Source organism: Priapulus caudatus, unplaced genomic scaffold, assembly GCF_000485595.1.
Source record: "Priapulus caudatus unplaced genomic scaffold, Priapulus_caudatus-5.0.1 Scaffold712, whole genome shotgun sequence".
NCBI lineage: Eukaryota > Metazoa > Priapulida > Priapulimorpha > Priapulimorphida > Priapulidae > Priapulus > Priapulus caudatus.
This window is the reverse complement of record NW_014577773.1, coordinates 115,388-132,938: the sequence shown is the minus strand read 5'-3', so window position 1 is coordinate 132,938 and position 17,551 is coordinate 115,388. Positions and strand designations below refer to the sequence as shown.

Below are 17,551 nucleotides of genomic sequence, written 5' to 3'. Positions count from 1 at the left end.
ATCATGCTCAAGCCTTATCATCAATTTGCGTTGTACAAAACGTACGTATGCCCTCACATCAGGCTGAGAGTCTGGCCCAACTGCCAAGGCGAGATAGCCGGCAGGTGTGCTCTGACAGAAGGAGCTCGGACGAGGAGAAGGAGCAAGTGACGAACATCGCATATGAAGCTGCATGGAGAAGCTTCAGAGCAGGCCCCACGAATGGTATGGCACCCTATCATGTTGTACTCTGCCTCAACGCATGGACACATCTGAATTCGTTTACTCAATCATATTTCACTGACATCTTGACCTGCTCAATATCGACTTACATTAGCCTCCTACATTATTTGCGACTACGGCGAGCTTTCAGATTGCAGCTAAGATGCTTTCTCACCTCTATCTTTTGATATTGATAGTTGTAGTCATTTTCTGAAATTGCATTAGAAATTGTAAATGGCTCTATCATACATGGTCGGGTAAATGGCGTGCGGGGGGGGACTTGGTACACTTGGGTGTACGAGCCTGTATTTATGCAAACATTCACATTAGAAAGATTACCCTTATTAGATTGAACATGGCATTTGGTTGCCAAAAGAGGCTACTCATTTTTTTCATACATTGAAAATCGAAAATACATGCTATATTGTACATGTTAAATCATCGAACCTGCGACTGCCAACGAGTTTATATTATGCTTTGTCCAAACCTTTTATTAGATCCGAGTCACTGTCTAAGGACATTTAGGCACTTTCTCTTCAGTGCAATTACATAGTGTACGCTACTTCGCATTAGCACTCGCTGTTAAAGGACGCAGTGATTTCCTTGAGCGAAATGCCGTGGTGGTGGCCCAGTCTCCTAGTCCTGCTGCAGCGTCGAGGGAGGGCGTTAGGCACGCAGTGACCGATACCTTCGGCGATAACGGCACCGCGTCGTAGCCAAGCAGCTCTCGCCGCTCGTCGAGATGGAGGAGACTGTAACCACGCCAGCTATAGTTCAGCGTCGTTGACCATCGCCGGCGCCACCTCATTGGAGCCGCCAGAGAAGCGAACCTGCCGCGACACCTGTGGGGACTCCGAACGGTCGAGCTCGACGGCGAGAAGGTTATGCGGCCGGTCTACCGCGCGTTGTATGCCGCGGCGATGGGAGGCGCGGTAGTATGTCCGCTCTCTGGCGGCGTCACAGGGGGGGATGTGTTCTGCGAGGTTCTCTTCCTAATGTTTTTTAAATATTGAATGTTTAGAAACTAACTGCGTGCTGAGTGTGTTACAGTTGTTTCTTATAATCTAAAGTTTTTTTTACGTCGGCAAAAAATGGGATTTTAAAATCCGCGTTATTATTTTAATGGCAAATTGAAGATATAACGATTTTTTTATGGCCGCGTTCCTGGCGGTTCTTGTCAGTCGGCATCTTGCGATTTACAGACTATACAGGCCGGCGTATCGTGTCGCATTAGATGTATTCATCTCTTCCAAACATGGTGCGAAATTGAACGTGGAGGCGCAGACAGCGCTGAGCGGCAAGCTGAGAGACGAGCTGGAGGGGCCTATGGCGTAACCAACGGCACGCAGCGTGTGACAAAGCAAGCTGGCTGAGCTGGGAGACGACTGAAGCCTCTCTACGTGTAGAGATGTCAAACTTGAGAAGCTGTACGTGAAACGGGCTGAAATCGTTTCACTAAGAGAAAAGCCCGTTTTGGCTCCTGTACCGTATATTGGTTTGATCTGGTTACATTCTTGGATATCATTCGACAGTCATTTGCGAAACGAATGTTCAATGAAAACAAAACGTATTGGTCTTTACTACGTTTGGCGTATCGTAAATTTTATTCGCGTTGGATATGATGTAATATTTTCCATTACCTACCTGACTTAGGCTAAGCAGACACTTCGGTCTATACATTTGCTGTCAGGTCGTCAGTAAGCCCATATGTTCTGTAGTTGGCATGGCGGCTAGTTAACGATCTGTGATCTAAGGAGCGGCAGGGTCCCAGTGACAATATGTCCAGACTCGTTCTTTCTGCTACATTGCACCACTTAGTGATATAAACATATATTTTGCTGGGTATCTCAGCAGTAGTTCTGCTCTACAACTGGCTGTTGGTGACATATTATCAGAAGCTTTAATTAATTAGAGCTGGGTAAGATGTATATAGCCCTCTACCCCCCTTGCTCTTGACTCTGCACGATCGCATTTCATGCTTCGCTGACAGGCAAGTTGCCAGACGATCGCGACATTATTTCAACGGCAGCGCGATCCGAAAGCAATTGCAGGACGTCGCGAGGAGAGAAAGGTGGCACGGCCGGTGGGCTGACGTCGTGTCAGGCCAGACAGCTGCCTGGGAACAGTACAGTGTGCAGAGCGATTCGAGAAGACAGTGATCGGTAAGGCGTGGACTCTTTTCCAGCCAGTCTAAATATGAGAAACTGATGTTACTGCAGGCTTTACTTTAGTTCGTGTAGAAACGCTAAATTTTATTGAATTACGTATATGTTTATATCCTTTGCCTGGAGTTTTAGAGCTATTGTATCTATTCTAATACCTATTGCGATACTGTATAAATACATCGATACTATAGTATTGGGTGACTTGAGATATAGTATATACAGCTTTGGCACTACTATTGCATCTATCTAATCAGCATTTTTCTTGATAAAAAAGGCTGTATCATATTACATTTCCTTATTTTATATATCTGCAGTATAAGATTCTAATAATAGGAAGAAAAAAAAAAAAATATTAATAATTAATAATAATAATAATAATGTTGTGTGTGTTTTGTGTGTGATTACGGCAAGCTGCTCGATCAGCTGAGCGGTCGCTACGAACGTTCAGAGCTGAGCCGCTTCGCTACGGTGGTCTCGCAGCTGTTCATTTGAGGAGCAACCCGCTGCCTGAGTACGGTAGCTCGCATGCGGGAATCAAACTAATCAAGTTAGCAGGCCTTACTGCACAGATACTCAGGTACGTGGATCAACATCGTTACCAAACTAAATGTCTTGGTATATTTGGATTGCGTGCGTAGTGTGCATGTGCGTGCGTGCGGTCCTAAGCGTGGTGCAATGTGCTGTGCGTGCGTTGCGTGCGTGCCGTGTGTGCATGTGCGTGCGTGCGTGCGTGCGTGCTTAATGTGGCGTGCGCTTGCGCTGCGTGCGTGTGTGCGTGGTGTATTATATCATATCATAATCGTATAATATTATATTATTATGTAACCCGTACTTTTCCTCGTAGGCTAGAGGCAGAGGCTGGACCGAGAAAGGACCAGAGGCTTCTTCCAGCCTCGGCAGGAGTCGCCGCAGCAAGTCGACCTACCTGTCAAGGTGACCTTGCACGACGTCCGGCGGAGCTACGCCGGCGCCGCATCCGCTCGACAGCAGGAGCGATTCTCGCTCACCCTGCTCGCGATCGTTGAGGAGCGCGACCGAGGCGGAGGCGAGCCGCCGCGCCGCCGCCGAGCAGCCGCACCTGGCGGAGACGCGCGTCGCCGGAGCTGCGGCTGCAGCGGCGCGACTGCGGACCCTGCCTAAACTGGTCGGCGCTCATGAAGGACGCGCTGCCCGTCCGCGCGAGAAGGTCGTTCGAGTTGGCACGGCAAAGATCTGAGTGCGCTTCAAGCTGGTCACGACCTGCGGCAGCGGCCGCGTCGAGATCGAGAAGCTGAGGGAGCAGCGTACGGCAGCGTGCTGATGGCGTGCGCAGGAGGGGGGAGGAGGAGTGGAGAGGAGGGAGGTAGAGCGGGTGGCTGGGAGGAAGGAGGTGAGGGAGGCCGCGAGATAGAGGAAGCTGAGGGAGCAGGTACGCAGCGTGCATGAATGGGGTTGGTGAGAGGGGGATGGACGGGGTGGCAGGATGGCCGCGAGATCGAGAAGCGCTGAGGGAGCTTTGGTACGCAAGCGTGATGATGGGGTGGTGAGAGGGGGAGGAAGGTGGGAGGAGGACCGGTGGGTTGAGGAGGGGGAGGAGGGCCCGGTGGCAGGAGAGGGCCGCGAGATCGAGAAGCTGAGGGAGCTGGTACGCAGCGTGCATGATGGGGTGGTGAGAGGGGAGGAGGGGTGGCAGGAGGGCCGCGAGATCGAGAAGCTGAGGGAGCTGGTACTCGGTGTGTGCGGCATAACAACTAAGCCATTAAGTCTTATCAGGCTGCATCTTCATGGATCAAAAACTGGCTGGGCATGCGTGGAAGCTGAAATGAATGGTTGTGGACAAAAGTCAAAACTGGGTACTGCCAAAGGTATAAACAAATATGTGCAATGTTTGATACAACCAATATTCAAGGATTAATTGGTAATATTATTTGTTCGTTATGGCACCTATTAACTCAACTGTACGGTTTTCCGAACATCATTGTCCTGTTGATGTCCTACAGGAGTTGTCATTTCTTGGCAATCAGTGCAATAATGCATCAACTGGTGCAACGAATAGTCGAGCACAATTCTGAGGTTACACTTTTGGTTCTGGGGCATTCGCTTGCAATCACTCTGAATATCTTGTCAAGTGCACAGCAAATGTGACACAGTCTACCTCGTTTTACACGCAGCGTACCGATTGAAACAGTCCATCTTCAGTGATATCTTCAGACCACCATTACCTCTGGCTCACTAATCATATTCTGTTCTTTAAACTACTTGAGTGTTACTCTCCCTGGATGCTAGACTGTATATCTTCTAAGGCAGGTCGGCCTTCAAGATATTAGATGTATTTTACAGATATTAGATATAGTTTAGTATATATGACTTCCTTACAAATGTTACATATGCTTTATACGATATATGATCTGTTTACAGATATCCTTCCTAGAGGCATGCGTGAAAAGCCGTGAGGCGTCCATCACGAACCTGGAGGCTGACAATGTTAGACTCGCGCACAATCACGAGGAGAGACAGCTGGCGTGGGAGCACAGGGAGGTGGAGCTGGAGAGGGTCGTTGAGAGGCTGGAGAGACAGCAGGAGCTCATCGTCGGTGCCACCTCTCAGGTGCGTACAACCACGTCTCGCAGTGTGTGGGGTGGGTCAGCGGTGGAAGAAATCAACGTGTGATGTTATTGTGATGTGTGTGTGTGATGTGTTGTGATGTTATATGTGATGTGATTTTGAAAACGGCAATTGACTCTGTGACTTAATCCAATTTGTATACAGATTTTACAGGTGGCCATGAGTGTGCGTGAATGCGTGCGTGCGTGAGTGAGTGCGTTTATATTCATTATAATTTTGAGTATAACGGCAGAAATGCTACTACACGTGAACTCTTATGTTTGCGTAGTTTGAGGAAGCTGTTGGCAGTTTGCCAAACCCAGACCAGCCTGTGGCAAGCCAGCTCGAACAGGCTGTTACAACCATCAAAAGAAATGTTCACGTCATTTTGGAAACACAGAAGCAAGCAAAGATTATGAAGGAGGTATAAATTCTATTAAATCCGATACATGTAGTTAAACAGAAGAAACTGTTGCTCTCAGATAAAATTTTCATTTCTTTATCACTATAGTTAGTCTCAGTGGTCTTTTTTTCGTTATTGCACGTAGGTTTGTAAGTAATTAATGTATACCAGGCCAATTAAAACGTGTTGCAATGATGTGTGTGACAGAAAATTTGAACCTCGGATTTTGATTTCTGTTCAGGGTTTCAGTTGTTTTCTGTTAATATGCTATAGAGTCGTGTAGTATTTTAACAGTAGTTTTAAACTATTGCATCCCCCAGATTTTTCCTCTGTAAAAATAACAATTGTTACACGTATTTGTATTCGAATTAATTAATAATCAACGTAAGCATGCTATCTGGGTTGCAATGAAGAACTTTATATATATGTATATATAATTTTGTGTGTGTGTGCATGCATGTGGGTGTACTTAATACGTAAAGCGTCTAAGTCTGCCGTCTCTGTGAAGGAGAAGGAGGACCTGGAGAGGAGACTGCAGGAGGCTGAGCGGGGCATCCTCTCCCGCGACCGCGTCATCGCAGAGCTGCGTCTACGCATGCCAGCCTCCGCCGACAGGGACCGCCTCGTCGTCGAGGCAACGCGACGCTCGGCTGCACAGGCCGCGATGCCGGCGGCCGAATACGAGAGCAATCAGGGGCTGGCCATCGCCAAGGAGACGGTATCAAGCTTACAGGTAGGAAGTTGGCGGGTTCAGATGATGTGGAAAATAAACATGATAATGATATCATAATAATGTTAATGCAACCATAGTTTTATTACTGAAATTGTGTTGTATGTCAAATACATATATAATATAATATAATTTATACATATACATATGAATATTTACATATAATATATATATATCATATATGCATATGCCTGTGCAGTTTTTTTACATTGTTGAACATTCATTTATACCAAGAGAGGACATTACTTACAAGTATTATACTTTATTGCATGCACATATATGTTAATAAAGTCATGTTTATGTTTGTAATCGCGTCTGTGTTGTTGCATTAGTTTAAAAGTACATGTAAATTCTAAGTTATGTAATCTCTATGTTACGTTGTGCTATATGTTATGTCGCCTATATGTATATATACATATGTTAACATGTATATCATGTATATATTATGTATATATATGTATATGTAATCACGTGCGTTACGACGTTGCGTTGCAGACGCGTCTCTCGCACAAGGAGGAGACGGTTGTTAAGTACCAGGAGTTCCTGACGGTGGCGCGTGAGGAGATGAGGCAGCTGCGGCTGCGCCACGAGCAGCAGCTACGCGCGATGCAGCAGCAGCTGCAGCGGCAGCAGGAGCACGAGTTTGCACACTTCAAACAGGCGGCGATGGAGCTGATCAACAAACCCGGCACGACGGTGCCCACCAACAAGCAGGCGAGCGGAGGCGCGCTGCATGGAGTCGCCGCGGGGGGGGGGGATGGGGCTCAGCAAGAGCAGTCGTTGACGTCAGCACAAAACTCCACCAATTGTGGGCTGTTGCTAACTTGGGGCCTTGATAAGCCTAGTGCTGTGCTGAACTTTGGGGCCATGATAAGGCTTGTGGGCTTGAGATAAACTTGGGGCCGTGATACCGCCGTGGCTGTGCTTAACTTGGCGCGTGATAAGATTGTGGCTGTGCTATAACTTGGGCCGTGATAATCATTGTGGCTGTGCTAACTGGGGCGTGAATAGAGATGTGGCTGTGCTAAACTTGGGGCGCGGTGGAGTAAGAATTGGCCTGGCTGTGCTTACATCCTTCGGGCCGTCGAGTAAGATTGTGGCTGTGCTTAACTTGGAGCCGTGATAAGCTTGTGGACTGTGGCTAACCTGGGGCTGTGATGTAAGCTTGTGGCTGTCTAACTTGGGGACGATGATAAGCCTTGTAGCTGTTGGTCTGAACTTGGGGAACATGATAATATTGTGGCTGTGGCTTAACTTGGGTCCTGTGAAAGGCTTTGTAGCTGTGGCTAACTTGGCGGACATGCTTAAGATGTGTGCTGTGCTTAACTTGGCTGATGATTAAGCTTGTGCTGGCTGTGCTAGAACTTGGGGACAGTGATAAGCGCTTGTGGCTTGTGCTAAACTTGGGGCCTGATGAAGATGCGGCTGTTGGCGCTAAAACTTGGGGCGTGATAAGCTTGTGGCTGTGCTATACTTGGGCGTGATAAGGATTGTGGCTGTGCTAAACTTGGGGCCCGTGATAACGATGTGTGGCTGTGCTAACTTGGGGCGCGGTGATAAGGATTGTGGCTGTGCTTAAGCTTGGAGCCCGTGATAAGCCTTGTGACTGTGCTCAACCTGGGCTGTGATAAGCCTGTGTGGCTGTGCTAAACTTGGGACCATGATAAGCTTGTAGCTGTGCTCAACTTGGGACAGTGATAAAGCATTTGGTGTGCTTAAACTTGGGGGCTGTGAAAGCTTGGTAGCTGTGTAACTTGGAATGGATGAAGACTTGTAGCTGTGCTAAACTTGGGAATATAAGCTGTAGGCTGTGCTATAAGCTTGGGTCTCTTTTTGGATAGTTCTTGTGTTATTCCTGGTTTTTATATATCTTTTGGGCCTTGAATAAGCCTGGGCTTTGTGCAACTTGGGGCCGTGATCAGATTGTGGGCTGTGCTTAACTTGGGGCGTGATAAGCTTGTGGCTGTGCTAAAATCTGGGACATGATGTAGCCTTGTAGCTGTTCGGCGTAACTTGGGGACATGATAAGCGTTGTAGTGTGCTAAACTGGTGGTGGGCCTTTGATAACTGTGAGCCTGTGCGTTGAAACTTGTGGCGTTGGATAGCCTGTGCTGTGCTAAACTTGGCGCGCGGCCATTAAGCTTGTGCGCTTGTGTACACTTGGGCTTGATAAATCCTGAGTGCTGTGCTTAAACGTTGGGGCGGTGATAAGAGTTGTGGCTGTGCTGAAAGTCTGGCGGCCCGTTATAAGGATTGTGGGGCTGTGCCTAACTTTGGGCCGTCGATACCGCTTGTTGGCTGGGCTAAACTTGGGGCCGCATAAGCCTAGTGGCTGTGCTATAACTTGGGGCCGCCGATAGAGCTTGTGTCTGTGCTAGAACTTGGGGCGCTTGATAAGCCTGCTTTGTGGCTAAACGTTGGGGCCTGTGATAAGATTTGTGCTGTCTAAACTTGGGCCCGTCTATAAGACCTTGGTGGGCTGTGCTAACACTTGGCCCGTGACGTAAGCTGATGTTGGCTGCGCTAACTTCTGGGCCCGGTGATCAGATAAAAAGAAATAAGCAGCAACTAATTAATCGTCTTAATATAAATAAATTTATATTATTTAGAGATCGCGATTTCATTTCTGGCTATCTAACGTCGGTGCCGTTCCTGAATTTTTTCTGAAGGGTTGGCACGGCCTTTGAAAGAGTTTGGAGACATGGCGTGGGAACAGAGACAACGCGAATGGAGAGCTGGCAGAGAACTGCCGTTTCACTCACACCTCCGAGTGGACGCGTGGAAACGCCAACTAGAGCTACCGGTGAAGGAGAGACCGACGACCAGGGGAGGTTATGCTTGCTCACGTTTTGACAGATACATAGTAGCGAGACCAGATGAGAGACGAGGCGAGGAGAGAGAGAGAGGAGAGAGAGAGAGAGAGAGAGAGAGGGAGAAGAGAGAAGGAGAGAGAGAGAAGCAGAGAGGCCAATAGAGAGAGAGAGAAGAGAGAGAGAGAGAGAGCTAGAAAAACGGAAGAGAAGAGAGAGAGAGAGAAAGAGACTGTAAGAGTCAGAGTAGTAGCAGTAAAGCAACGATGTAATATAACTCTTAAAACCAGAGCATGCTTACTGTACAGCAGAATAATTAAATGTACTCGTGGCACACAGCAGTGAAATACACGCACACTACGTTCTGCACGAACTAGAGAGATGCGCCCGCATACACTCTCATGGATGGATGTGTAATAACATCATCTCTTCTCTCCCTTTCACATCTTCTCCCCCGCAGAGTGGAGGAGGAGCATCGGGCGGCAGAGAGCCGGCTGTGCGTGCGGGCGGAGGAAGTGGAGCGGCGGCTGCGGGAGAGCGTGGATGAGGCGGCGGCACTGCGCGCGCAGCTAGACGAGCAGCGGTCAGCTCTCACTCGCTCGCCTTCCTCCAGCATGAGACAGCTCGTCGAACGACTGAAGACACAACTCACCAGCAAGGAGAAGGAGTATCAGGTGAGCGTGTGTAGTGTTGGTACAACCCAGATAGCATGCTTACGTTGGGCCAACGTTGGCATTTGGTTGGCACGGTCACGGTTGGCAATATGACGTTGGGCCAACGTTGGCATTTGGTTGGCACGGTCACGGTTGGCAATATGACGTTGGGCCAACGTTGGCACGGTCATGGTTGGCATGTGGTTGGCAATATGACGTTGGGCCAACATTGGCGTATGGTTGGCATGGTCACGATTGGCAAATGGTTGGCTGCATGGCATTGGGCCAACGTTGGCGTATGGTTGGCACAATGCTATAGTATCGTGGGCAAAGAGGAAGAGTACAAGGTGAACGCGTGTTGCGTCATTATTTTGTGATCTACAATGTTCTCTCTACCACAGTCTGAGTAAAAATATATTATTACATTTCATATATTATTAGCATAAGTATGTAATAATTAAAAAATAACTCTCGCAGGCTCTCAGCAAAGCCCTCGCTGAACTGAGGTCTGACATGGTGCAGGCTGCGCAGCAGAATGTGCTGAGTCATGCTGCGACATCTGTAGACGCCACCAACGTACAGCGACTCGTCGACAAGCAGACGAAACAACTGAAGGTTGGTACTCGCAGGCGGTTATGCCGTAATGTCGGTTGCCGAGAGCGTTACCGCGCTGACAACGTTTGTAATAATATGGCTTTCTAGGTTAATTAAGTAGTTTAAGATGTGTTTTAGATGGGTTTTAATAAGTTGGAAGTTTGAATAAAACAGCCGGTTGGTTTTGTCTTGAGGTGACTTTTCTCTCCTATCGCATTACCCGGTCTTTCGGAAATAAGTCCGAAAACCCAACCCTTCCTGATTTTAAACATATTTATTTCTATTTCATAACCTATTGTAAAATGCATAAAAATTTGCATAAAATGCATAAGTCATGCTTAAAGGTTAGCAGTCTTGGGCTGGGGGATGACAGAGTGCTCTTTCTAAGACTACATTACTGATTAATGACAAGATATATGCAATGTTTGAGGCCCAGGGGGGTGGTCACTATATATGCCGTTATTACCCCATGTGCGTTCCAAATTTTGCGAGTTAGGGAGGTGTTTTTCAACTTCTAAAGCGGGCCCGCGCGGGAGCAAATAGGCCCCCCTTTACAAAGCTAATCCCGCAATAAGCCCTCGGGAACGTTCAAGTCAAGCACCACGCCCGCAGTATATAGGCCCCCCTCGTGACGAACCACATAGTACCTCGCCCCAGGCTCCGAACGAGCGGCCCCGTAGCACACGAAACTTAAACCCCACTACAACAATCATCGTGTCGATATTTTCATTGTGTATGCAATAGGGGGTGGTATATTCTTCAATTGTGTCTGCAATAGGGAGTAGGGTTTTCCAATGTGCAGTTCGCACTAGGTGGCCTATTATTTTTAGTGAGAATGCACATGGGGTAATGTTCTAATAGAGAGTGACCCCCCCGGGGTTTGAGGTAGAGCATACGCGCTTGTAATCGTGTCGCTTCTCAGATAGACATTACATAGTCCGAAATGTTTTTCCAACGGTAAACAGAAGAGCACCTTATTAATAGTTCGAAGTTTGAATTTGAAAACAGCTGGTTTGTTTAGGGCATCTTTTCGCTTTTGTTAAATTTTTTTGGGCTGTTATTGGGTTTTTGATCTTAAGCTAAACTGCCTCTTCAATCGCCAGCATTTTGTTTTGTGTGTTTGGGAGTCACTAGAGATCGGTCAGTAGTGCGTCGTTGGGCCGCGGCAGGTCGTTAATTCAAATTGCCGAATGACGCCGTGATTTCAGAGCAGAGTTGCCGAACTAGAGGGTCAGCTCGTGCGACTCAAGAAGGAACCGAGAAAAGCGAGAGATGGGATGGCGGAGGCGAGCGACTTCAAGCAGCAGTCACTGAGGAAGGACGACGTCATACAGCGGCTGAAAGTCGAGAAGACGCAACTGGAGGAAGAGATAGAAGCGCTGAAGCAAAAGGTATTCGGACATTTATGATATGTATATGTATGTATATGTTTATGATATATATATCTTGACAATATATGATATGCTATTATAGTGTATAATATAGGAGTGGTATGTGTATAATCGTATGAAAGTGTCGTGTAAAGTATATAATTGTTTTCAGCGGTTCAGTGTTTCTCAGCAACTTCTGACTCAAAGGGTAATTGAGTATTTACACTCAGCAATATATAACATGCTATCTTCAGAGCGATCAGCGCAGTGCTGCAGTGTTGCTTAACGTGTTCTTTGCATTCTGCTGATACGTTCTCTTTGCATTCTTGGCGTTCTCTTTGCATTCTATGAATCTTGTCGCAGGTTCAGAGGGTGGTCGCGCACAGAAACACTAGAACCGAGGGAGCGGAGTATCAGAACGAGGTGGGCGAGCTGAGGAGGAAGGTCTCACATCTAGAAGAGCAGTTACAGAAACAGAAGGCGGAGAAACCGCTCGAGCGCGAGCCGTTAAAGAAGGTACACCCTCACCCCTTCCCCCCCCCCCATGCCACCGTCATCGATGAAATACTCGTGATCTGTTTGCATTGATCATGAATTTATGGAAATGTTTTTGTGTGTGTGTGTGTTATGTTTCTCTGTATTTGTGTCTCCACGTTTGCTTGAATTGCTACATGTAACCCAGCTAGTGTCCACAGCCAACGTGTGTGTTAATATTAAACTTCAACTAACATCCCAGTGGATCATAGCACAGATATGGTCTCTGCCAGTGATGTCACGGTTATCTGTAATGAAGATATGACTTAAAACCATATGTATATATGTTTGTATATTAGAGGATACATACGTTCGTGCTAAAAATGGGATCCTTCATGTTTACTTCTATGTTGATAATTCCTGAAACTGGATTCGTAATGTAATTTGTCATCTGACATCCCAGTGAACTTTAACTTGGATATGACGTGACAATGATGTACTAGTGGCCTGTTACCCTACGTGTTACCCTTCAGCTGATAGGTCATACTGTGTCTGTCCACCATGTCCCCTGCCGTTCGAATTCTAGCCATGACCTCCGAGAATGACCTTTGACCTTTGATTTCAGGGTGCTGATGAGATCGTGCGCTGGGAGGAGAAGAAAAAGTGGCAGAAGGCAGTGGAACGACTGAAAGCAAAGATAACCGAGAAAGAGAAAGAGACGGAAAACCAACAACAGACTATAACGAGCCTTAAGGAGCATTTAACAAGGTATCGTGAGACCATAATAAAATGTTGTTTGTTTGCCCTCGCCCGACCAACCGGCCAAAAAGGGGCCGACTCAAAAAATTTGTGGGTCAGGTGAGGGCAAACAAAGATTTGTTTAATTGTGGCCTGACCCTGCACGTTGTAGCAATCCCAACCCTACCTTGATTGGAGTTGTTGAGAAGGTAAGTTTCACACCAACCATGCACCTATCGGATTTTCATTTGTGTTTTAGAGCCGAGCGGGTGAAAACTGCAGCTGACAAAGGCGTGAAATGGGCCAGCGCGCGCGATGAATCCATTCAGAAGTTAAAGAAAAATGTAGGTTTTTTTTATTCCCACCATGCCCACAGTTGACAACATATGCGATACGACAAATATATTACAACGTTTTGTTCAGATACGTACATCAGATTGTTAGTTGATATTGATAGGTTAGATTTGGGCTTAGAGTAGATAGATATTATCAGATTAGATAATAATAACGTCACGTAGGTGACTCACTGCCGTGTGAGGTCATGTAAGGACAGGTTTTGTTAAGGTGAAACCTAGAGACTGATGCTATATGTTCGGCGTTTGTCACGCTTGGGTGACGGTAGACCTGTAACAGGTTGCGCTCTGTAAATCTATCAATTCAGTTGTTCGATGTGGAAGAGGAGAACGCTGCCCTGAAGCGGAAGGCGGTGCCAGAAGATGGCGCCACTGTGCAGCATCTAGAGATGGCGAATAAATCTCTCGTGGAGAGGTTGCAGGAAGTGGAGAGACAGCTGCATCGACCTGAGGCTAGGGTATGAAGTCATTCTGATGCATGACGCCCACATTATCCTGTTTGCAATGTTGTATCTCATTATTATGCTCATTCGATGGAGTATACTGAAGGTTGGGAAAGGTTCCGGATACTCACATGAAACTGTAAAATTAAGATGTACATATAAATGAAGCAATTCCAGCACTGGTCAACCTCTCAATGTTGGTAAATTTTTTTGTTTGATCGGTGAAGTATATGGAAGGTTAGGAAAGATTCGAGGGTAGTGGATACTTGCACAAAATCTCCAGATGTACGCGTAACAGAAGCGACAAAATCTCGATGAATTCTGCGGAGAAAACATAAGCCTTTGCACGCGTAGTGTGATCAATCAATGATTTCCGCTTGTGTACTCGACGGCTCTCTCTCTAACCGAACTCTACGATGTCGCGCAGCTCGCCACGCCAGGCTCAGAGTCGGCTCTCTTCGCCGAGATGCAGGAGCGAGAAGCCAAGCTGCAGAAGAAGATTCTCAGGCTGACACGCGAGGTCGCCGACTTGACGTGCGAGGCCGAGCAAGCGAAGACCGACGTGCCACGGCTGCAGGTGTGGTGAGCGCGAGAGCGCCCCCCCCCTTGCTGCGCGCATACCCCCGCTGCGCCGCCCGCGCCCGTCTGTGCCCCCTTCCCGCCGCGCAAGCCTTCCCCTCTCCGCCGCATGCTCCCCTTCCTGCACGTTCCCGCGTACTCGCTCCCCTCCATGCCGTTACAGACGTCACCAAGAGATGCCCGTGTAGTTGACAAGTATATTGCGTGCGCTGCTTGTCGTATTCGTTGCAATCCTATACGGTCCGGGGTCCCGGGCATTAGAATCTGTAGTATGGTGTCTCACCTCTAATGATAATGGCTTAATTTAAATTATCGTGTTATTTTTGTATATTTTGCGACATTACGTGATTGCGAACCTCGTTCTCAAAGCTGTCTGCTTATGTGTTTGAGGCAGTAATTCAGTTGCAGTGATTGGCATTTTCATTCGTTCACTGACACCAAATTATTCCGTGTTCAAAACCATGTCCCGTTATCTCCTCTAAAAAAACCTATTAGTAGTATAAAATAGATAAAATATTGATTGTAGCAACTGTTGCATCATCTCTGCAGGGGAGAGTTAAGGACTTGGAGCACTATGTTGAAGTGTTGAAGAGTGAGCAGGGAGAGAGAGCACCCTCTGCAGCCTCATCACAGTCTGCAAGCAATCTGAAACGAGTAAGCATGATTGGTTCTTTGGGGTTGCACTCTAGTCAAAAATAATAATTACTCACATTAAGAAGCAGAGCATGCAAGAGGATAGAGAGAGAGAGAGAGAGAGAGAGAGAGAGAGAGAGAGAGAGAGAGAGAGAGAGATAGAGGGAAATAGAGAAAGAGAAGAGGGAGTAGAGTGAGAGAGAGAGAGAGACGGAGAGACGGAGATAGAGAGAGAGAGAGGGGTGGAGAGAGATAGTGTGAGAAGCAGTGTGGTAGAGAGAATGATAGAGGTTTGCTATAGCCAATACAACCAGGGGGTGTCACTCTCTGTACATTTCCCCTGGTGTTGATTCATTGTTATCGATTGCCATTGCTTCATGTTGCAATTTCAATCTTCATCGATGAGTTCATTCACTATGCGTTCTCCGCAGATCGGCATGAGTGGCAAGAGTGCAGTAGAGTTGGAGAAGACTATTAGCCTTATGAAGAAGGTAATAGAGCGTCTGCAGGCAGAGAACGAGGTGCTGAAGAAATCCTCCCAGACGAACCAGCAGTTGGATGCCCTGCGCAAGGAGAAAGTCCTGAGGGTGGGTGACGATGGTCAAGAGATTTGAGGGGTTTTAATTATTGCAAAAAGATTTACTTGGTATCGAGTGGTGCAATTCGTGCAGACAATGGTTGTAGGTACTTTTCGTGTATAACTTACTGTTTTGGTAACCATAAGATGTTAATGTGAATTTGTATAAAAAATATAAATGGTCTTTTCAAATAGCCTATTGATGTATGTTCTGGAGCTTGGTAAAGCTTCGTTTAATCTGCATTGAAGCATAAATTGACGTAGTATTTGTGCTCGTGCTGTAACTATAATGTATGTGTATAGTTAACGTGTATGTGTACATTTAAATTCTGCTTTAGAAGGTATGAACTGTGTGTACAGAAGTTAGCCATGCTATTCCTAGATAGCGATATGTGCTTGTAATTATTATTGATTTGATTTATTACGATTGTAGATTGCAGTTTTATGCTATTACTGCTTGATTTTACAGGAGCGATTGCAATCGAATGTGGATGCTACAGAGCAAGCTGTTGCTAAATTAACTTTAGAAAATGACAGACTCCAGCGAGATTTAAAGAAGGTATGCGTCAATTTTAGTATAAAAAATGAGATGGATTTTTTGTTGATATGCAGTTAGGCTAGCAATTCTAGTAGGTAGTACTTGTATTAATATATTGAAATAATCTCTTGCAGCAACATTTTATTGTACAGTATGAGAAATCATATCGATCATGAATACATTTATGCATTGTATATACATATATATTATATATATATATACATAAATTTTTAAATGTAACAATTTTTTATCTACGTGTGCTTTCCTTCTCACAGGAAGTAGAAGTGAATCAGAGCTTGCGCATTGAACTTGGAAGTCTACAGGTGACTAACAACGAACTAGAGCGTAGTCTGCTCGAACTTGAAACAAAGGTTCCAGCTAAGCCAGTGCGAATGTCTGTTGCCTCGCGTATGATGGAGGAGAGAGTCTCACAACTTGAAAGTGCTCTTAAAATGAAGGTGACCAATGTATCCCTCACAAATGGCTTTTAAAACGCACTTTTTAAGACAACAGCACCATAAATGTATATTTATGCTATATAGATTAGCGTATAGATATGCTCATGGTGGCACACATCGCTATCTACCAGATTTATTTTACTCTAATGGTAATGAGTTCAGTGGCAGTTAACCTTGCTAAAGGTCGTCTAGGCATGAAATAGGATTCGTTTGACATTGTGTCTTATTTTGCAATACGGTTATACTATGTTGGAAATCTACAGCAGGATCTGGCAAATATTGTATATGTGCAAAGTACTTTATAGTTGTTGCTTATAATCGAATATAGGATGTAATTGCTCATCCGACAGTTTTGTATATAGTGTAAAAAATCTTCTATACCTTATCATTATGCACCTCACGTATCGTCACATGTGTGGGATGTTTTACAGCTTTGTATGTGCCTATGTCATGCATACTTCTGTGTGGTGGTCCTTTTCTCTTCTAATATTCAGTGTCGAAACAACAGTTTCTAGTAGGTAAATCTTTATCTATCATCTCGTGGTCTGTGCAGAGCGAGCAGTTGTCGAGACTGCAGGAAAACAACAGGCAGCGCAGAGAGGAGGCTGGCTGGGATGAGCAGACGCCGAAAAATAGCGCCGTCTATAGGAGCATGATGAATGAAAACATTGACCTGAAGGTGGCACTGAGGAGTGCGCAGCAGGAGAATGAGCAGCTCAGAAGTGACAGCTCCAAGGTAAATGCTACACTTGTCCATACAATCATCGCCATCTAGTGAGTAACTTCTGCATTTACAGCCTGTACGAATAATAAGGTTTTGGATCGAATAATCTTCCAACTAATGTGCATCCTTCTGCCAATCTTATTGAGAGCTACCTTCTTTACGAAGTGGTTTCTTATTAGTATTATTATTGGTAGTGGTGGTAGTGGCAGTGATAGTAGTGGTAGTGGCAGTGGCAGTAGCAGTAGCAGTAGTAGTGTTATCAAAATGTAAACTGTTTAATAAGGGAGGGCCAGGATATCTCAGATATTACCTGCTATGAATTAGTAATTTTATTAGCAATGTCTAGAAAACTATCCAGACATATGTGTGTGTGTGCGCGTGTGTGTGTGTGTGCGTGCGTGCGTGCGTGCGTGCGTGCGTGCGTGTGTGTGTGAGGGAGAGAGAGAGAGAACCAAAGAGGGAGTGTATGTGTCAGAGAGAGAGAGAGAGAGAGAGAGAGAGAGAGAGAGAGAGAGAGAGAGAGAG

At 46.1% G+C, this 17,551-nt stretch overlaps 1 protein-coding gene across 1 annotated transcript in view; it reads left to right on the top strand.

The window, feature by feature from the left end:
- LOC106812997 (centrosomal protein of 290 kDa-like) overlaps positions 1–17,551 on the top strand; it is a 42,874-nt gene that overhangs the window by 24,201 nt on the left and 1,122 nt on the right. The window contains exons 33-54 of the mRNA XM_014817039.1: positions 63–204; positions 2,192–2,363; positions 2,815–2,943; positions 3,218–3,411; positions 3,896–4,071; positions 4,764–4,952; positions 5,239–5,373; positions 5,861–6,085; positions 6,578–6,957; positions 9,353–9,566; positions 10,023–10,160; positions 11,348–11,530; positions 11,873–12,025; positions 12,609–12,751; positions 12,981–13,065; positions 13,383–13,532; positions 13,945–14,094; positions 14,646–14,750; positions 15,161–15,316; positions 15,776–15,865; positions 16,120–16,302; positions 16,856–17,038. Coding sequence (XP_014672525.1) covers positions 63–204; positions 2,192–2,363; positions 2,815–2,943; positions 3,218–3,411; positions 3,896–4,071; positions 4,764–4,952; positions 5,239–5,373; positions 5,861–6,085; positions 6,578–6,957; positions 9,353–9,566; positions 10,023–10,160; positions 11,348–11,530; positions 11,873–12,025; positions 12,609–12,751; positions 12,981–13,065; positions 13,383–13,532; positions 13,945–14,094; positions 14,646–14,750; positions 15,161–15,316; positions 15,776–15,865; positions 16,120–16,302; positions 16,856–17,038 — 3,675 coding nt within the window. The remainder of the gene's footprint in view (positions 1–62; positions 205–2,191; positions 2,364–2,814; positions 2,944–3,217; positions 3,412–3,895; positions 4,072–4,763; positions 4,953–5,238; positions 5,374–5,860; positions 6,086–6,577; positions 6,958–9,352; positions 9,567–10,022; positions 10,161–11,347; positions 11,531–11,872; positions 12,026–12,608; positions 12,752–12,980; positions 13,066–13,382; positions 13,533–13,944; positions 14,095–14,645; positions 14,751–15,160; positions 15,317–15,775; positions 15,866–16,119; positions 16,303–16,855; positions 17,039–17,551) is intronic.